This window comes from Rhinichthys klamathensis, unplaced genomic scaffold, assembly GCF_029890125.1.
Source record: "Rhinichthys klamathensis goyatoka isolate OS25496 unplaced genomic scaffold, OSU_Roscu_1.1 h1tg000009l_1, whole genome shotgun sequence".
Classification (NCBI taxonomy): Eukaryota; Metazoa; Chordata; class Actinopteri; order Cypriniformes; family Leuciscidae; genus Rhinichthys; species Rhinichthys klamathensis.
Genome location: NW_026606562.1, coordinates 1,733,652 through 1,755,843, shown reverse-complemented (window position 1 = coordinate 1,755,843; position 22,192 = coordinate 1,733,652). Strand labels below are relative to the sequence as shown.

The window sequence follows — 22,192 nt, the reverse complement described above, 5'->3', positions numbered from 1 at the left end:
GATCTCATGAGTGCTGCTGCCAGAAGGGTTCGGCCCCAAAGAGAGAAAACAGTACCAAGATAGTCATGAAGGAAACAAGCTATATGCACACTAAACCAAAAAGATGTATTACAGTCATTCTGTAACGTAGCTGAGGAAAGCAGGCAAAGACGAGGATCAAAATGCAGGGTGATTTAATAAAGTAACACATAAAACAGATAACATAGAACTCAAGGAACAAAGGAACAAAACCAGGGGATCACAGAGGCAACCATTACACGTACAACAACTGACAAAGTAACAAGTGAAACACAAGGGCTATAAATACACAGGGAACAAGGAACACCTGGGAACAATCGTGAACTAATCAACAGGAAAAACTACAAAGGACTACAAACACATGGCACAAAACAGGAAATAATAAAAGTCCACACAAGACAAGGGAACACAAGACAGGAATCATGACACCTAGAGGCCATGAACTTTCATGGCTTTTTTCTTTTTATGAATTCCAATTGCTCAGGTTTTGGACTTGATTATTGAAATGATTATCTTACATTGAATAACGAAGCAGGTGAAGATGAAATGAGTTGTAGAAGTTGGGTAGTTCATTGTGTAGCCTGCAATGGCAATTATAAACATTTATTTATGTATTCATGAAACAATCAAATATGTAACAAATCAATAAGCAGGTTACTTGAGAACAGCTGGACTTCTTGGCTTCTGCAAGACATAAGGGTTCAATTAAAGTATTAAGCCAGAGGTTACTACAAACTTAGACATGAAATGCCCTTTGTGTGAAACACATGATTTTTCGTCACACTTTATATTAAGTGTCGTTACTATGAATTGTCAGATACAATTTACTTATGGTGTTTATGTTGAATTGCAAAAAACTTTTGCTACTATTGAGGTGGGATATGGGTAAGGTTAGAGACAGGTATGGATAGGTTTAAAGGTGGGGTAAGAGGAGTTTTTTTAAACATGCGTACAATTTAAAATCATGTATGTACACAGCAAATGCATTGTATCAAATGATTAATTTAAATGTTAGTACATAGTAGTTAAAGACACGTAATATAAAGTGGTACATCGTTTTTGTTAAATGATACTAAGACTAACTTTATTGGAAGGCTACAAAGAAAAAGGTTTGTTTCCAGGTTTAAATTTGATTTTGAATCTCAGATTTTTTAGTGTTCTGAGACTTTTTGGTTTTCACTTTATATATATATATATATATATATATATATATACATACACACTTTATGTATAGAAGACAGCTGTAAAGTGCATTAGCTTGTAGTTTCTGGTAAATAATGTAACTAGTGGAAAAAGGTATGGTTTAACTCTGAAACATAGTGTCCCCAATATTGTGCACATGTCTTTTTTTATTAATTACGTTACATTATATTTTAACCCTTGTTTATGTAATTGTATTTTTATTTCTGACAACAAAAAATCAACATGGCTGATGAAAGTATTGAAGGACTAATCACCAAGTTTAGGAAAAACATTTTTTTCAAAGTATATAGAAACATTTTTAAATTTAACATTCATGCATCAAAAAGGTTAAAAGGGACAATTTGCATTATATTGCAACCATTCCTTCTCTGCTTAAGTGTAAAAGATTTTTTTTTTAAACAAAACCCTTAACTATCCTAATTATTGTCAGTTGAAACCCAGCCTTCTTGTTAATTGCTGAATCTTACCTGAATATTGACAGAAGTTTTATATCCATTAAATTCTTGGTCATTGTTGTGACTATCAGTGACCCATAGATTTTAATTTCAGAATCAGTTTGACAGGTAATGTGTTAGACTGGTGGGTATGTTCTCTAAATACAAATAACTGATTTGCTTATAGGTAAATATGTATTAGTCATCCAGCTTGTAATGGCTAGCAACAATGCTTTTGCAAAACTCAACATTTTACTTCTAAACCTTCTGGAAATATTAGACATTGGAGACATAAGCCCAACATGCAAATATCTAGTGTGTGTCTAAAATAAATGTGGTGGTAACTGGGGTCTCTGTGGTGGAACATACTTTTGCATACTGAGGGTAAGAAACATGGCATTGTCTAAAACTGTAGTGTGGATATGACATTAATATAGCATATTGTGACACCAATGTGAAAGTCTCGCTTTCTCATGTCACATTTCTATTTGATGTTTAACAATTAAACACCAGTTACAGTACACTATCAATAAGCAATATACAAACAATTGTATATTAACAGATATATCAAATAGTCTTCAAACATTTTTTTATGGTTAACCCTCTGGGGTCTGAGGTGTTTTCTGGGCCCTGGAGATGTTTAGACATGCCCTGATATTAGTGCTTATTTCAGTTACTTGTAACATTTTCACGGCTTAAGTCCTATTACACTTTATGCAGCACAAACACTGCTACAATAATATGTGAGCAGCATGTATGTAAAAGTTTGGACCTTTGAGAAAATTACATTTATGCCTGGTTAGTGATTTAAAAAATAAATAAAAAAAATCACTGAAATAAGGCCATAAAACTCATACAGAATATTTGTTCAAAAGACTTGAGAACTGGATCTTGTACCCAAATATTTTGCTTCAAAATGAAGTGAAAAGTATCCTGCCCACTCATTCACATAAAACAATATATTGATTTTAAATTCTTAAGACATGTTTTGTGTTAGAAAGGCTGTATGTGAGGAGGGAATGATGATCGAATAATCAATGATGTGTTTTACACCTGGGAAGACAATGATCCCTCCCCTAATGGGCCTAGCAAGGAGAATGGGACTGTGAAGAAACTAGAAGAAAGAATGTGAGAAAATTAAAAGAATGGCTTTTAGATTGATTGTATTTTATTTACAACACAACACAATCCAAATATACTTAATGAACGTCAAAGGCATGCACATCGAGCATACTGATCTAAACACAGAGACTTGAACAGTCACACTCTGTGCCATTCCTGAAACAGTTCCTGTTCAACATACCTGTCATTCCCAAGGTGTTTTCTTTTTCTTTGCTATGCACTGAAGAAAAATTACCCCTGCTATCAGTGGTCAGTGATGTAGCTTATTTGACCATGTTCATGTATAATATCAGTCAGGCACGTGCACAGGTAGGGCTCAACCTGTGCAGAGCACATGCCCTTTTTGCCGAAGTGCCCTTTTTTTTGGTGATGTTTTTTTATTTTTTTTTATATATATATAAATTAATGCTATTGGTCATCCTTTAAGTCTATCTGTCTGTTTTAAAAATATTTAGCAAATGAAAGATCTTAAAAAGAGCTTCTGTAAATCTTGTTCGATCCTCAAACGGTCAGTAAAGCTGATAACTCCGCCCCCTCTATCGTGACTGAATGAACTGAAGCTCCGCAGCGGCCGCACAGCAGACAGCAGCTGAACGAAGTTTTGCAAGGGTAAACAAAGATCTTGTTGTTTGAATAAGTACTAAACATGTTGTCTATAAAAGCTCATATTTTATTTATTTGATGTCTGACTAAGATATGTGGGACCTGAGAGAGAGGACTATATGCTAACATTTGCCATAGTCATAGCCAAATAGCCTACACTTAAATAGCCTGTGCATACAGCAGCATTTAATTTTTTATAAAATGCTATTTTGACCATTGTATTTTACAACAGGAAAAACTGAGCGCCTATATAGCTATAACAATCTAGTTGGTAAGCTGTTGATGAAAATGTAATGATGCCGCCGGCGCCGTTTCCATCGGAGAATCATAAGCACATGTGTGCCCCCGCGCTGTTCGTACTGGAACTACACAAATCGACGAGTGATCCTCGTCACATATATTTCTAAGAAATGTGTTCTTTGATTTATGATTGCTGCTGATACACTTAATTTATTAACATTTAATCATGTTATGGTAATAATATTACATTATGGTTAATTCAAGGCTGTTAATATGGACGTATTCGCTGTCTAATTCTTGGATCTATAGTATTTTATATACTCTCCGGTCGTCCTCACATGTATAAATGTAGTAAAACATGGCTTTACTACAGTAATGTTGTAGTAGTAACTAAAAAAAAACACACATTACAGAAGATCACTGTGAAATCTTCATATTTTATCATCCATAATGTAATTTGTGATTTCATTCATTCCCAGGCTTAATTTATTTGATCCAAAATAAGCAAAAACAGTAATATTGTGAAATATTTTTACAATTTAAAATAACTGTTTTCTATTTGAATATATTTTAAAATGAAATTTATTTCTGTGGTCAAAGCTGCCTGTCATGTGATCCTTCAGAAATGCTTTTCACTGCAACTGTACTTTTCACACTATTTTATCATTTTTTTATTGCTGGCTTATTTTATGGGAAGTGTAGTGAATAAGAGACCTTCAAGAGACCAACATTGGTCCTCCACAGTGTCAGGTTTTTGCCATCAACTGCAACTGTGGAGAGATCCTTTTCAAAAATGAGGTTAAGAACCAACCCCGAAGACTTTGCTCAGAGGAGAGACTAGACCTTCTCCCCATAGCCATAAAGAGGGACATCACAGTGAAGTCATAAACATTCAAGCATGGCTCACAGAAGGTTGCTGTTGTAATATGGTTTAAAGAAGCCTTGAAGCCCTGTATATCTATATTATCTATATTATTATTATTATGGTTGTTAATAATAGTGAATAAATCTAAAGCTTTTGAGACTATTATTTTTTTTGTATTGAATTTGTCATGAAGATGTGACCATTTCCTCCTTTTATGTAGGCTTACTAAATAATCTTGATATAAAAAAAGGGAGGTTCAGCACATGCCCCTCAAAAGGTCTGTGCACGGCCCTGATATCAGTCCAGTGTAGTTGAACAGCTTGCTGATGTTGGTACAGCACTCTAAAACATAAACTGTTTGAAGAGACTCATATGAAAGTTTGAGTCAGCAGGACTCATCAGTAGCATCTGTTCCCTGTAAAAAACAACAACAACAACAACAACTGTGAACATGCTGACAACGGGAGCAACTATGGCTGCACGATTTGGGAAAAATCTAATTGCGATTGCAAAACAACAGAAACGGACAATGCGTAGGCTGTGACAGATAATGACAAAGACAGATATGCGAAAAATCTGCACACTCATTGAACAACAAGGTGTTTTAGATTTAAGAAAATACACTGAACTGCATGAACAATGAGACCTAATGTTTAGTCAGTGAAAGAGTGATATTCAGTATATGTGAAAAATATTTAAATGTCTGTAATATCTGCCTTACATTGTCCTGCACAAAGTGAAAATGTTAAAGTGATTAAAAATGAAAAAAATAAATTAGGCATATGGCAGTGGCCTTACATACTGTATGCTACACTAGCTGGCTTTCGACACAAACTTGTAGAGACACTGGTGGCTCTGGACTGCTTTGTATTGCCAAACTTCTTTCAGCTTTTTACTAAAGTCTACCAGGAACAATGCGGCGCGAGACGCTGAAAAAGATGTGAGACGTGATCGCAACGGTCATAGGCCTACATGTTGGCCTAACGCGTTTGCATAGAAAAACAGGGGAAAAGAAATGCATTGGAAAAGAAAAACATATTTTGTGTGAAGACTGCACGTGCATCAATATGATGTTATAAAATACATATTGTAAATGTGATAAAACACTTACTTTCGAGTTTTCCCTGTTAAAAGTCACCTCCTCAAAGAATATGTCTGAGAAAAAGTTTCGGCTTGTTTAGACATGCACAGCATATAAATATCGGTATAAATATTGGTATTTTACAACAATATGATGTAATAAAATACATATTGTAAATGAGATTAAACACTAACTTTCGGCGTTTCCCTAGGGGTCAACTGTCGCGCCATTCGAAACTGTTAAGCGTCTACTTTTATTTGTCGACACTCACAATAAAAAACAAAATGTTGTGCTTTTCGCAAAATATAGAAAATTTACTATTACTACTCAATAAATTTATTATGAATTATATTGAGAACGTCGTATAGAAAACATGCCGTAATGTAACGTTACCCTGAGTAACCAAATACCTTTCATTTACATTATGTTTTATTAATGTAGTTCGGGAGGAACATGTCAAAATGAGCTGCTCTAGTGCCACCTGCTGTCTACAATCAGTAATCACAAATACTCTAGTATCATCAGCTGTCTACAATCAATAATCAACAAATACTCTAGTATCACCAGCTGTCTACAATCAGTAATCAACATATCTACCCAATCAGCACGAAGGCAAACCATAAAAAGCACAGTCAAACTCACCTAAGGATGTTCTACAGTCTTCAGAACAGGTTCGCCTAAACAGCCGCCATGTCGGAGATTTAATTGAACTCTTTCCGTCCGATGACGAAACTCTCTTCTCTCAGGACTCTGCCTCAATTCCAGCCACTCCAAAGAGCGCCATTTCACCACGAGGTGCCGTCGCCGAGTCTCCAGCTTCAGTGCGTGGTCGCCAGCCAATCCGTGCTGCTATCCATACTCCAGAACGACAGAGACAGCGCTCACCTCCACCAACGAGACGCACACCTTCTTCCTCGTCCTCATCCTCATCATCCTCCTACTCCCTGGCCCAGCCAACCATTCCTGCAATCGGGAAATGGATGGTGTTAGGTCTAAGGCAAGCTTTGACCAACGCGGACGTCCATTACACCAGACGGATGAATAAAGCCGAATTGTACCACCTATACTCTAACCTACAGTCAACGTGCGCACCCTCTAAACCCTCATCTCCCGCTAAGGTCTCCAATAAAGCGACAAACAAAACCAACAAAGGTAAAACACAACGTACATCCCAAATCCAGAATTCCTCCACATCTAGACCGGACCACCGTCGATCATCAGGTAGGGGCAGCGCGCCTTCAGCGAGCCTGGGACGGGCCCCAGATTCCACCGCCGTTAGATCGCTACCCTCTCCGCCTTCTGCTCAGCATCACTCATCGCCGGTCACTAACAGCGACCGTCTTCCCTCTAGCGCGAGGTTGCCTCCGCTAGCGGGACAGGCGCAACCTGTCGTTACCATTCCAAATTCTCTCCATCGTTCGTGGCCCGCGGCTCCCGACGTGAGGTTGCCTCCGCTAGAATCGCGGGCTCGGACAACTCTCCCTTGTCCTTCCCCTCCGGCTGCCACTAACCCTTTTTCCCAGCCGTGGCCTACAGAAGACCCTAGCGTGAGGATGCCTCCGCTAGCGGCGCAGGCCCAGTCACCTTATTTTCCACCTCAGCTTTCTCTCTCCTACCCGGTCGCTTTCCAAGCTCCAGGGGCTGTCGCAAACGCAAGACCACCTCCATTTTCCATTTATTAAGAATAATATTGAATCAACTCCACACGAGGGGGTGCTGCAGCACCCTCAGCACCCCTACTTCCTGCGGTACTGTCTTTCAGCAGGGTTGGCCCCTGCTACTTTAAAGGTTCCTGTGGCACGATTCCTGCCAGACACATACCATTAAAAGAGGCTTCTGTTGGGAGGCACCCCTTGGTGTCTCAGTTCTTGCGTGGTGCCAGACAGATGAGACCTATCTGCCACTCATGAGTGGTCCTAGGAACCTTAGCAGAAGCCCCACTTGAGACCTTGGAGTCGGTCTTGGTGAAAATGCTGACTCTTAAGGTAGCTTTACTATTAACATTGACTTCACTTAAGAGTAGGAGACCTTCAGGCCCTGTCAATAGCCTCTTCCTGCTTGGATTTTGCTCCAGGTGAAGCTATACTGTACCCTAGACCTAACTACATCACTAAGGTAGGCTACCCTCTGCGGCTGGTCAGCCAGTTATCCTGAACGTTTTTTATTCTTTCGCCTCATGAGATGCCAGAGCAAGAAAGCCTCCAATTGTTTTGAGGATCTATGTCCACCGCTCAGGCCAGTAGCGTAGATCCTTTCAGCTTTTGGTCTGTTTTGGTGGCCACAACAGAGGTAATGCGGTCACCAAACAGCTTTTTTTGCATTGGATCACAGACGCATCACCCTCTCCTATGAGGCTCTCCGGAATGGCTTCACCTTTAAGGGGTCAGGGCCCCATCCACTAGGTGTGTCTCGTCTTCTAAGGCTCTTGCTAGGGGTGCATCCTTACATGATGTATGTGCTGTGGCAGGATGGTCCCCAGGTTTTACTGTTTGGATGCAAATTCAACCCTAGGATCGCGGGTCTTTCAGGGTTGATCCAGGTTTAGTCTGCACTCAACAATTGTCTGTGCAGATTGTCTGTGGGGCAGACTTTTCCCGTAGCGTGGTAGGATTAGTATTAAATTTCCCATAGCGTCAATGTCATGACACAGCGTTAAAGTTCCACTTTGAAGGGGAACGTCTGGGATTATCTATGTAATCCCACTGCGTCAAGGCATTGAATACCAAAGCAATTTGTTTTTTAGATTGGGGGGAAATTATAATGGCAACTGAAAAGCTCAAATTAAATGCCAATTTTCACTGTATGCACAGTATGTACTGTATGTATTTTTTTGTGAATAAATTGGACTAATCAAGATACAGTATAGTGACACCCTTGTACATGCGACGCACCACACAATACAAGAACTATAATGAAAAGTTATAGACTAGCCTGAATATATACTGTGTATTTGTGTTTGTATATATATATATATATATACATATACAGTCACCTAAAGGATTATTAGGAACACCTGTTCAATTTCTCATTAATGCAATTATCTAATCAACCAATCACATGGCAGTTGCTTCAATGCATTAAGGGGAGTGGTCCTGGTCAAGACAATCTCCTGAACTCCAAACTGAATGTCAGAATGGGAAAGAAAGGTGATTTAAGCAATTTTGAGCGTGGCATGGTTGTTGGTGCCAGACGGGCCGGTCTGAGTATTTCACAATCTGCTCAGTTAAATGGTAAAAATGGTAAATGGACTGCATTTATATAGCGCTTTCACAGACCCAATGGCCACCAAAGCGCTTTACATTTTGCCTCACATTCACCCATTCACTGCGGTGTCAGCCATGCAAGGCGCCATCCAGCTCGTCGGGAGCAGCTGGGGTTAGGTGTCTTGCTCATGGATACTTGGTCAGGTGGAACCGGGGATTGAACCACCAACCTTCTGGTTTGTAGACAACCTACATGAACCACTGAGCCACTGCCGCCACAGTTACTGGGATTTTCACGCACAACCATTTCTAGGGTTTACAAAGAATGGTGTGAAAAGGGAAAAACATCCAGTATGCGGCAGTCCTGTGGGCGAAAATGCCTTGTTGATGCTAGAGGTCAGAGGAGAATGGGCCGACTGATTTAAGCTGATAGAAGAGCAACTTTGACTGAAATAACCACTCGTTACAACCGAGGTATGCAGCAAAGCATTTGTGAAGCCACAACACGCACAACCTTGAGGCGGATGGGCTACAACAGCAGAAGACCCCACCGGGTACCACTCATCTTCACTACAAATAGGAAAAAGAGGCTACAATTTGCAAGAGCTCACCAAAATTGGACAGTTGAAGACTGGAAAAATGTTGCCTGGTCTGATGAGTCTCGATTTCTGTTGAGACATTCAGATGGTAGAGTCAGAATTTGGCGTAAACAGAATGAGAACATGGATCCATCATGCCTTGTTACCACTGTGCAGGCTGGTGGTGGTGGTGTAATGGTGTGGGGGATGTTTTCTTGGCACACTTTAGGCCCCTTAGTGCCAATGGGGCATCGTTTAAATGCCACGGCCTACCTGAGCATTGTTTCTGACCATGTCCATCCCTTTATGGCCACCATGTACCCATCCTCTGATGGCTACTTCCAGCAGGATAATGCACCATGTCACAAAGCTCGAATCATTTCAAATTGGTTTCTTGAACATGACAATGAGTTCACTGTACTAAAATGGCACCCACAGTCACCAGATCTCAACCCAATAGAGCATCTTTGGGATGTGGTGGAACAGGAGCTTCGTGCCCTGGATGTGCATCCCACAAATCTCCATCAACTGCAAGATGCTATCCTATCAATATGGGCCAACATTTCTAAAGAATGCTTTCAGCACCTTGTTGAATCAATGCCACGTAGAATTAAGGCAGTTCTGAAGGCGAAAGGGGGTCAAACACAGTATTAGTATGGTGTTCCTAATAATCCTTTAGGTGAGTGTATACACACACACACATAGATAAAATTATATATATATATATATAAACACACACATAGCTAAAATTTTATATATATATATATATATATATATATATATATATATATATACTAATGTTTTTACAAAGTCTTAAATGTAAATATGTAAAGGATGTACTTGTTCTGAACTGTAAAGAGAAGGTTAACATTCATGGTGTAACAATTCATGTTTTGTGTTAACTTACTTGGCATCCTTGAATCATTGAAAAGGTCATGGTCAAGTCTTGGTTGGCCTTTTATCTATAGTTTTTTTTTATGATGAAGGCAGGTCTTTCAAATATTAAAAAGTTGCAAATTTCAAAATTTATACATATTTGTTGATTCCTTTATTATTGTCAGGGTTATGCCCTGGCAGCTTTGTCTGTGTTGTCTGTTTCATGTCTCTATGTTTGTGTTGTGCTTGAACATATGGCTCTGTCTTTGTTTGTGTTGGCCATGTGCTTCTCTGTTCAATTCAATTCAATTAAAATTTATTTGTATAGCGCTTTTCACAATACATATTGTTTCAAAGCAGCTTTACAGAAAGTGCATTTCAGAAGTGTTCATAGAAAAATACAGTTAGTTAATCATGTATTAATTTAGGGCATAACATATTGCCGGTATTGAGTCGTCTCTTCACAGGCATCGAGTCGTCTCTTCACAGGTGTTGAGTCATCTCATCGCAGGTGTTGGGGCATCTGAAGTCTCCGTGAGAGGCTGGATACAAACTGGAGCTGAAGAACGCCATTTACCTCGGGACTAGCGTCCCGAGATAACAGCAGAAAAGCAGATGGGAAATAATTAGCATAGCTGCTGTTCATAATATTAATGCATTCGGTCTGATTGAACAGTAGTATAAAAGGTAAGCATTATGTGAATGCTTGGCTAAAGAGATGCGTCTTTAATCTAGTTTTAAACTGGGACAGCAAGTCTGAGCCTCGAACAATATCAGGAAGGCTATTCCAGAGTTTAGGAGCTAAATGTGAGAACGCCCTCCCTCCTTTAGTGGACTTAGATATCCTAGGAATGACCAGAAGCCTCGAATTTAATGATCTTAAAGATCGCGTTGGATTGTAGGGCGATAGAAGGTCCATTAAATACACAGGAGCTAGACCATTTAGGGCTTTATAGGTCAGTAGTAATACTTTGTAATTGATACGGAACTTAATAGGTAACCAGTGTAGAGATGATAAAATTGTTGTTATATGATCATATTTTCTTGACCTAGTAAGAACTCTAGCAGCTGTAGTTTGCACTAACTGTAGTTTGTTTATTGCGGATGCAGGACAACCAGCTAATAAAGCATTACAGTAATCAGATAGCATGTTACGTAGCTTAGCAATGTTTCTAAGGTGGAAAAAGGCTGTTCTTTTAACATATGAAGTATGATTTTCGAAAGACAAGTTGCGGTCTAGTATAACACCCAGGTCTTTTACTGTAGTGGATAAAGTAACAGGACATCCTTCTAAATTAAAGTTGTATTGTAAGAGGTTTTGTGGGTAGTTTTTTGGACCAATATGTAATACCTCCGTTTTATCTGAATTTAATAGCAGGAAATTACACGTCATCCAGCATTTTATATCTTTAAGACACTCTGTCAATTTAGATGAGTTAGTGTTTTCATCTGGTCATGATGAAATATATAATTGAGTGTCATTAGCATAACAGTGGAAATTAATTCCATGTTTTCTTATAATATTACCAAGTGGCAGCATATATATTGAGAATAGCAGAGGGCCTAACACCGATCCTTGCGGCACTCCATAGTCTACTGACGTTATCTTCCCCATTTAAACAGACAAAATGGTAACAGTCTGATAAGTATGATCTAAACCAGCTTAATGCCTGTCCCTGAACACCAGTGTAGTTTTGTAGTCGATCCAAGAGTATTTTATGATCTATAGTGCCGAACGCATCCTTGTTCCTTGTTCCTGCCTCCTTGTTTCCCTTTACCACACCCTCTTGTCTAATTGAGTCCTCTTTTGTTGTCACCTGTTCCTCATGTTCTCTGCTCCCTTGTTGAGTCCTCGTTTGCCTGAGAGTGTTCACCTGTTTCTTGTCTGAATGTGCTCACCTGTTCCTCTTGTTCTCAGCTCCCTTTATATGTGTTCTCTTTCCCTCATGTTTTGCCAGTTTGTTGTCATTTAGTGTGTTGTACTAACTCACCTGTTACTTATTGCTCATGGTTACAGTTGTGTATAGTGCCTGGATATCTTGTCTTGTGTTTGTTGTGTTCCCTGTTTGTTCCAGCCCTGCAAGTTGGCTGCTTCCTCTCTACCAAGCAGCGAGACCTGCCTGTCATTAGGGATGTCCCGATCCGATCACGCGATCGGAAATCGGGCCCGATCACGTGGTTTCAGACTCGATCGGAATCGGAGGTTACCTTCCGATCAGGACTCGGATATATGTAAATTAGGGGTGTAACGGTACATGTATTCGTTATTATTGAACCGTTTCGGTACGAGGCTTCCGGTTCGGTACGCATACAAACCGAACGATTCCTAGGACCATTTTTCCTGCAGACAAAATCCGCGCTGGCGCGATCACCACAACGTTGCGCAACATCAAATGGCAAACGTAATGAAAGCGGAACGAAACTGCGCTTCTCATTATATTGTACTTAACGGACCATTATCAGTTCGGACCATCAATATCAGTGCAGCGCGAGATCAAGCGACACAGCGCTAAGAGATCCAGTGAAGAAAACATTTGAATTCGCCACTGAAGTAATAACATCACTGCGAGATCTAGTGAGAAGCATTCACATTTCTCCGTTATTAACCGTAGATCTCTATTAGATCAAACAGCGCTGACATGGGAACCAGGAGAAAGATTGTGCCGTGAATGAACATGGACTTAATGTTGCACTTCAAAACTCAAATATTATATAAATATATATTTAAATGTTATTTTTAATGTGATTACCAAAACATTATTTGTTAATCCTTCAAAGATAACCCCCATTTATAAACCTGAAAGTTTCAAGATGTAGGAAAACTCAAATTTATTTAAAAATAGTTTTTCTTTTAATAAATAGGACATTTCTCTGGCATTTCTTTCTTTTTGCTGTATCGTATCGAACCGAACCGCAAATTTTGTGAACTGTTACACCCCTAATGTATATACACTCACCTAAAGGATTATTAGGAACACCATACTAATACTGTGTTTGGCCTTCAGAACTGCCTTAATTCTACGTGGCATTGATTCAACAAGGTGCTGAAAGCATTCTTTAGAAATGTTGGCCCATATTGATAGGATAGCATCTTGCAGTTGATGGAGATTTGTGGGATGCACATCCAGGGCACGAAGCTCCCGTTCCAACACATCCCAAAGATGCTCTATTGGGTTGAGATCTGGTGACTGTGGGGGCCATTTTAGTACAGTGAACTCATTGTGATGTTCAAGAAACCAATTTGAAATAATTCGAGCTTTGTGACATGGTGCATTATCCTGCTGGAAGTAGCCATCAGAGGATGGGTACATGGTGGCCATAAAGGGATGGACATGGTCAGAAACAATGCTCAGGTAGGCCGTGGCATTTAAACGATGCCCAATTGGCACTAAGGGGCCTAAAGTGTGCCAAGAAAACATCCCCCACACCATTACACCACCACCACCAGCCTGCACAGTGGTAACAAGGCATGATGGATCCATGTTCTCATTCTGTTTACGCCAAATTCTGACTCTACCATCTGAATGTCTCAACAGAAATTGAGACTCATCAGACCAGGCAACATTTTTCCAGTCTTCAACTGTCCAATTTTGGAGAGCTCTTGCAAATTGTAGCCTCTTTTTCCTATTTGTAGTGGAGATGAGTGGTACCCGGTGGGGTCTTCTGCTGTTGTAGCCCATCCGCCTCAAGATTGTGCGTGTTGTGGCTTCACAAATGCTTTGCTGCATACCTCGGTTGTAACGAGTGGTTATTTCAGTCAAAGTTGCTCTTCTATCAGCTTGACTCAGTCGGCCCATTCTCCTCTGACCTCTAGCATCAACAAGGCATTTTCGCCCACAGGACTGCCGCATACTGGATGTTTTTCCCTTTTCACACCATTCTTTGTAAACCCTAGAAATGGTTGTGCGTGAAAATCCCAGTAACTGAGCAGATTGTGAAATACTCAGACCGGCCCTTCTGGCACCAACAACCATGCCACGCTCAAAATTGCTTAAATCACCTTTCTGTCCCATTCTGACATTCAGTTTGGAGTTCAGGAGATTGTCTTGACCAGGACCACACCCCTAAATGCATTGAAGCAACTGCCATGTGATTGGTTGATTACATAATTGCATTAATGAGAAATTGAACTGGTGTTCCTAATAATCCTTTAGGTGAGTGTATATATTCTCATTATTTTTTTATACACTTTTAAAACATTTTTATTTTTTGTTTACATGCCTGCTGGGTATTTTAAGTTGAGGTTCTCTTTGTTTTTATATTAGACTTTTTCTATATTTACTGTTGCACTAAAGTCCAAAAGTGAAGATTTTATGTTATTTATTACTTGATTGTTCAAGCAACCTCACAGAAGTGCTCTGTTTGTTAGCAGAGTTGTTGAATGTTAAAATAAGGTGAATTAAATAAAAAATAAGGAACATCCTGGATCTGTTTTTTCTCTCTTCTTTATTATTTTTTTATGTATTATATAAGTATCGGATCGGGACTCGGTATCGGTAGATACTCAAAATCAAATGACTCGGACTCAGACTCGAGGGCAAAAAAACCTGATCGGGACATCCCTACCTGTCATTGTGCTTTGTTCCCTGCCTACTGTTTGGACTGTTATCACCTCACCCACCATTTCTCATCTTGTCAACTGTTAAAAAAAACCCCGTTAACACTCATTCTGAGCTTGAGTCCTCCCTCATAGATCTGTAACAGATATTATTTTTTTCACTTATTTCAGACAGAAATCATACATATTTTTTGATTAATTTTTTTCCACTTATTTCAAACAACAGTAAGAAGGATTTTTGTTATATTTCGACCATTTACCAACCAACCAGTGATTTCTCAAAACTAAAAACTGAAATCAGCAACTGTATCTATATATAAACTCCCATTAAAATACAGTTATCTAAAACTGCATAGCCATTTGTAATATTAACACATAAGAATGTTTTTACAGTGCTTAAGTTTTCAATTAATTTTCCACTGCTGTACTGACCCTTTGTCAGAAACTCATCAGAGTTTCTTGAAGCAGTCATTCTATCTTAACTTACTAAACTTATTACCTGAGTACATTTGAAAATAAACATCCTACAACATGCATTTATACTGATCAATCAGTTGGATTACAAAAATCAATAAAAACAAAACCTGACATTGGCAGAAAAACTTCATTACAGACCATTTAATTTAATAAATGGCAACAATTTTACAGGTTCAGTAATCATATACACTTAACAGCACTAATTTTCATGCAGTTCAGTTATACCACTGATGTATTTTCGCCATACCAGGACAGCCAAATTGCAAAAATGGTGATGAAACTCACTGAGAGAAAGATAATATACATCCCAAAAAGAAAGCGGTCAATGACTTCACCCAAATGTACCCACTCATCTACGTTCTCATCAGTTTTAAAATGTTTATCGACTTGCTGACGGATGGATAGTAACTCGTGGCTTATCTTCCTCAGTTCCTGAAGAGTAGGAGTTGTGTTATGGATCGCTTCGCTCAGAGGGGTGTCAACTACAGGATCACAGTGTTTGGTCTCAGTTCTGTGCTCTACAGGTACAAGAGAAGATGTTGAAATAAATACATTTTTATACATAAATGGAATACTCTTATGGCTCGTTTCCACCGAGCGGTAAGGTACGGTACAGTACAGTACGATTCGGGATGGTAAACCCTGATCTGGCTTGCGTTTCCACCGCCAACAGTACCCTTACTTGATAGACGTGGTGTAGCCTATACTGAAAAAGAAACAATCTACGTCAATTTTGCGCGAAGAAGAAAGCGACATAGTAAACAACAATGGATGACATTGTTCTTCTCGGCATGTGGCTGTATGTCACAATAAGACAAGCGCCGACATTAGGCGTTTCTCAATACTAAGTACGCAAAATTCGGACTTGCCAAGTTAGGGTTAGTCCCTATCTCTATTTGTTAAATTTCAGTTTTCTCAATAATAGCCATTATAAAAGTATAAGTATAAGGTACAAGAAGCTATACAATAAGAAATAAAGCAAACAATTCAGTCAAACATACAAAGTCAGCGCTCTAGTCTAACGTTACAACGGTAAAGTTAAATAGCCTAAGGCTATGTTTACACGGAAACGATCTGAAGAGAAAACGCAAAAGTGGCGTTGCGTTATTACTTTTTATTCTGCGTTTAGACAAGCGTTATGGTTGGGAAATCCGCGTGCATATGGTGATGCAAAAGTGTGTGAAATTCGATGTAGTATGCACTCCAGGTGGCTAGGTGGCAATGTGAAGCACTGCCACACAACAACACCAATATCTTAGAATATTTTGTACAACTGCTGAAAAGACCGAAAAGACTCTTGTGTGTTTTTCAGAGCTGCTAGGGCAACTTGAAGGTCCGACGTATGGAAATAATCTGACATGTTGGTTGTTATTTTCCTGTACTGGCGCATGCCTGTGACGTAAACGCGTACGCGACGAGAGCCACCGTGAGCAGATTTGCGTTTTTACCGTTTAGACGGGAACGCGATGGTGGAGCGTTTTTAAGATTTCCACTCTGGAGGGTGGTTTCACTTTTTTGCGTTTTTAAGCCCCCAAAACGCCGTTGCCGTGTAAACGAAAGGCACATCCGATAAAATATTTTTACGTTTTCACCCGGAATCGTTCTCGTGTAAACGGGGCCTCAATATATAAAGTTATGAATCTTCACTTAGCCCTCAGCCAAAACGGTTGGCCAGGGAACAAATTATAGATTCACGAGACCAAAGATCGCCCGTTAGTTCTACACAAGAAAGACAAATTATATCTCATGTTTAACCACTACAGAGACGTCAGAGTCAGCGGCAAACGTAAGAACGACTAGCCGAGGAAAGGCTGTTCCAGGCGGGGTACACGAGTGCCGAGCGCCTGGTGATCGCCTGGAATGGATCTCACAACCTGGATCAAATTTTCATAAACCACAGATTTGAGCTTTAAACAACTACATTCTCGCCTGAAAAACTTTTAAAACTACATTACGTGACACAATAACACAATAGTATTATATTTCAACTGTATATTAAAAAATGGCGCTTCTTATGTTGTCATTCCCCTTGTAGCACGCGCAAGATTCTCTGTCAACCAGTAAAGGTTCTGCAGTGAGTCTAGCTCCACCCTTTAGGTACTGTACCACTGTGCTAGATACCCCGTCCCCAACGGAAGGGTACCGAAAAAGTAGTACAGTACGGTTCGGCATTTTGGTACCATTCACAACTTTTGACAGTAGAAACGGAAATAATTGCGTACCGTACCGCTCGGTGGAAACAAGCCATTAATGACATTTGGAAATGATTAGTTCAAAACAATTGAATAAAACTTTAGCCTGTGGTGTCACAGCGGATCATCCGTACATTTATCTGGCAGGTTTTCATTTTTATAAACAACACTAGACAGACATATTTAATTTTGCATGTAAGACTCACCTTCAGGCCCACAGTTTTGGTCACTGGGTTTCTTGCTTAAAAAAACAAGTTTAGCAAGGTAGTTGAGGAAAAGCACCTTGGCCCATCGAGGTAACGGTCCATAGTTACTGGAGCCACACTGAATATTTATGATAAGAATTGTCTCCAGAAGACTGGCCACCATCAGTGCCAAGCAGAGAGAGAAAAACACATCTGGAAAGAGATTGAATATAATAGAGAGGAAATGTAATGTTTCAAAAATAAGCTAAAACTTTACAATATTAATGCCGGTTGGCAAGAGAGGAAAATATGCTTTAAAACAGTCATAACTAGCAATGACTGTGACAAGTGACAAGACATTTTCGGGCCAGATTTATAAAACAGGGCAAATTTGTGTGAGACTGCAATCCCATAAAAGCACAGATGGGTGTGGAAAGTTTTGCGGGCGATCTACTGACAATGTGCAAATTAAAGATGCAGCCAGCTCGTTTCCATAATGACCATCACAATCTACCAAGAGCAGAGCAAACTAGGCCACGCCCTTTATATGGCTATATTTGACATATTTGGACATAGGATTGTAATAGGACATTTTATGAACATTCCACAATTCAAATTGTTAAATCTGACTACACACTGGATTTGATCCAACAAACTATAAACATGAAAATGACATTCAATTACAAACTAACCCCAAACCCTAATCCTACCCTAACCCTATAGTAAGTACACGTAGTCAATTACTATTTCTCAGTACTTAAATGTATAATTACACTGTAACGGGGACACATTAAAATAAAGTGTAACCATAATTTCTCACTGCATGTCTGTAGTAAATCCTGACAGTAGTTTTTTTAATGCCAAAAGGGGTTTGCACTGGTGCAAGCTGTTACTTAACTTGAGCATTTTCTTACAGTGCAGCCAGAATAAGTACTTGACTCTGGAAACTTGTCACATGCCTAGTTATGAAAAAGTGTAACGCTACAATAAAAAGCTCCTATACAAACTTATGAGAGGTAAGCTGTTTCCTGTGACGGGCAGCAGGTCGTTCATTAGCAGCAGGAACACAGTGTAACCCAAGATGAGGGTCATTTTGAAGGAAGATCGATCCACATTCTGAGTTGGTAGAAGAAAGCTGAATAGATCTACAGCAATGAGGAAACAGCTGGGAATCAGGAGGTTCACCACGTACATGGTGGGTCGACGCCTGAGAACGATCTGAATCATAAAATATAAAAACTGTTATATATGTTCCAATAAAAATTTGATTAAAAAGGGTTTTTTCCTAATTTATCCTTATCCAAGTTAAAGAAATGTAACTTCTGTGTGTTCATACATAGTAAATGAGTGTATCATAAGAATTGTTTAGCTCTTCAGGAAGTAATGCAGGTTTTTCAGCTAATATGGTGACTAGCTCCCACTCTCCTTTAGTTTGCATTGCATCTAGGGAACTTTTAAGTGTTTCCTCCACTGGTTCAACAAAAGACAATTGAACATCCACCGCTGTAGAGAAGACCAAACAAATGAGAGATGACGGGGTCACAAATGTCGTAGTTATAACTGAAAATCTACCCTCCAGTCAAGCCAACTTACCAAAGAGCTTGTATGAATTAAAAGTAAATGTGCAGTTCTGAATATCGAATGGAAAGGTGTAGATGTCCATGTTGCAGGAACTGATGACATGAATTGGAAGATCATCCATTACCATACCAGTATTTTGGACATAGAGGTAATATGTGTCTGGGACTTTGTTTTCATCCATGCTTTAGAGTAAAAAAACCAAAAAAAACCAGCAGCATTAGAAAAGGGGAGTATGCAAATGTTAAAGGGCATTCCTTCTATTATCCATCACATTTATTAAAGCTTTTGAGTATGCTTTTTAGTCAAATGTACCAAATTGCAACAAGTCTTGTAACATTTCATGAAATGCAGGAGAAAGATTTTAGATTTATTTGCAATAATCAGCATTGACATACAGTAAATCAAATATAATAGCTTGATACTTTTGAACTCACAATTCATTGATGACAATATCAGGCCTCCACAGTTGTTTTCTTGGCAGTGAGATTCTGTCTGTTCCACATTCATCAGGATCCCAGCTCAAACCTTCAATATTCCAAATCTACAAAACAAAATATCATTATAATGAAGGCTGCACGAAATAGTGAGGGATCTCACTTCTTTAAATGCCTAAAAAAAGGCTGCAGAATGTCTTACCAAAAACACCCAAATGTACGAGTCAAATAATTGAGCTTTTTCATCCTGAAAGAAAAAAAATAAGAATGTACATCATTTCCACCCCCACAATTGTCTAAAGACATGCTCCTTAACATTTAATTCTTAATTGATTGAATTCTTTCATTCTTAATTGATTGAAAGTTTTTTTTTAAATTATAAAAATTATAATTCCTACATTTTAGGGATTCCTTAGGGTTCAATGCTTGGCCCACTTTTTGAAATACACAACTTCACTCAGCCCTGTCGTCACAAAGGCACACTGGCTTTATTTTTCCTATTAATACAGATATGGAGCTCTATTTTGTTTCACCTATAAAATCTGCTTGTATTTCTGCCCGCTTTCAGATTCTTGCCTCTGCTATGTTTTTTTTTTTTTCATAAGCGGCTCACTCTTTTGTCTTATCTCCCACACATTTGATTGCCAGTGATATTAAATAAACTTACCACATCTAAAATTCCATACAGAACGAAGCTCAGGCTGATGTTTGTGGGAGTTTTCGGGTAAATAACTGGCCTCACTTCAGTTTTGCCAAAGATGTTCTTCTTCAGGGCTGTTAAAAGAGCATCTGTAGTCGGTTCGGAGCAGTTAATAGTCCCTGCAGGTTTCATTAATAGTGCTGTAAGAATAAATTAATATATTAAACAAAATAACAAGAGGTAGACATGAAAAACATTTTATGCAAATAAGTGTTTTCAGTTCAGTGAAATAAGTAAAATATCAATTGAACATCCTTTTGTCTGAATTTGAGACCGAAAAGCGGACAACAGTTTATAATACATTTTTAGAATAGCATTACACAAACATCCTTTTATTTAATGTTTCATATAATGCTTAGCAGATCATCAACTGGTCACTTAAATTTCTCACTTAACATTTATCATTTATTCACCCAAAATAAAATAAAAATTCTGTCAAAACGAGCCGAGGGTTAGCAAATGATGACAGAATTTTCAGTTTTGTGTGAACAATTCCTTTAACTTCACATATGATTCATGTATTTTCATACATACAGTATTCAAATCTACAAAAGCAACAACAGTGTGTAACCATTAAGCATTACATAACTTTGTTAATTACCTCATTAATTAAAGCTTTTTTAACTAAAGTGATGTGAAAATGATTTGATGTGTGTGCAGCTGTATTATTTTTAATGAAAATCTCATTTCTTCTTACACTGCATTAGGAGACTGTAGATAATGATGAGCCGGAATTGTGGAAGAGTTGTATATTCAGCAGCCTGTAATGATGGTAAAGTTTTTGTTGGATTAGCAAGTTCTTTTTACCACATCTAATAATTATTTTATTTTATTTTTTTTACCTGAAATGTCACTGTACATGTGCCATTATTATGTTGCTTTTATAAAATGTGATGAGAATTTTCATACAAAATTTTTGAAGATTTGTGAATATTTGATGTCTAGTAATAGACATTTGAACTCAATGAGTAGCATTTTACACTACAGTGTACATATTACATGTGATGTTACAACATGTTCATATATCATAACACACATCTAAATGTGTAAACTGTTTCTGGAAATGATTACATATTAAATACATTAAACATCTTCATTACATATGTAATGACACCACAATACAGAAGATGAATTACTATTGAATAAATTAAATAAATCTCATAAACCTGACATTTACACAGTTTATATGCAGTAGACACATGAAATGTGCTTGATTTATGTTTAAAAAATATTCAGAAAAAGATCAGACATTTTTGTTAATGCATTAAGATTTTTAAGACTGTCTTACCCATGATCGTAAGAGCAAAGCTACAGCCATCACCTTCTCAAGAATGTAAGAAAACAGTTGGCAATGCGAATGCTATAAAATTAAATGTATTATTAAACTTACAGATTTATGTCTGTGAGTCTGTGATTTTAATACAGTGTCAAACTATATACCAACACTGATTTGCCTAGATATTTTTGTGCATCCCATAAGTCTGAGAAGCCAACAATATGCAAAGCAAAGCATATGTCGTGTAAATCCCACTTTACAAATATGGTGGTTTCTGTAGTGCTTCCATGAAGGCAAAGGGAATAACTGATATTAAGGATTTAATTTTATTAAAACAATAAAGAACAAATCAGTAATAAGTTATCTTACGAGAGGTTCTCTCGTATTGCGTAAGTTAGCTTACTACGGGTAAAGTCATCTTTTCTCGAGATATGAAGCCAAAAAATTATCCTTAATTTTGTATTTATTGTCAAGTGCAGCAGCTAGCAGACCTAGTGCAGGCTGTCTAGCGTGCTCATTGGCTGCCCTGCGGACGTGCCGGCGTGACTTCCGCAGGGCAGGCGTGA

The 22,192-nt window shown here is 38.5% G+C and overlaps 1 protein-coding gene across 1 annotated transcript; it reads right to left on the bottom strand.

The window, feature by feature from the left end:
* Nucleotides 1-15,340: 15,340 nt before the first annotated feature.
* Nucleotides 15,341-20,484, bottom strand: LOC130094509 (5-hydroxytryptamine receptor 3E-like). The gene is made up of 8 exons (XM_056260835.1): nucleotides 20,318-20,484; nucleotides 19,853-19,897; nucleotides 19,651-19,757; nucleotides 19,229-19,398; nucleotides 18,972-19,138; nucleotides 18,643-18,853; nucleotides 17,657-17,848; nucleotides 15,341-15,776 (listed from the first exon to the last, which is right to left on the bottom strand). The coding sequence occupies exons 1-8, from the start codon at nucleotides 20,480-20,482 to the stop codon at nucleotides 15,478-15,480; spliced, it is 1,356 nt and encodes a 451-aa protein (XP_056116810.1). The 5' UTR covers nucleotides 20,483-20,484; the 3' UTR covers nucleotides 15,341-15,477.
* Between the last annotated feature and the right edge of the window lie 1,708 nt (nucleotides 20,485-22,192).

What these genes read in the sequence shown, in the direction of transcription:
- LOC130094509 (XM_056260835.1), bottom strand. Translation starts at nt 20,482, where the DNA reads ATGAAACCTGCAGGGACTATTAACTGCTCCGAACCGACTACAGATGCT. An exon ending in ATGATACACTCATTTACTAT is followed by an intron (nt 18,854 to 18,971) that starts GTATGAACACAC and finishes TTTATGATTCAG; the next exon opens with ATCGTTCTCAGGCGTCGACC. An exon ending in AAACAGCTTACCTCTCATAA is followed by an intron (nt 17,849 to 18,642) that starts GTTTGTATAGGA and finishes ATCTCTTTCCAG; the next exon opens with ATGTGTTTTTCTCTCTCTGC.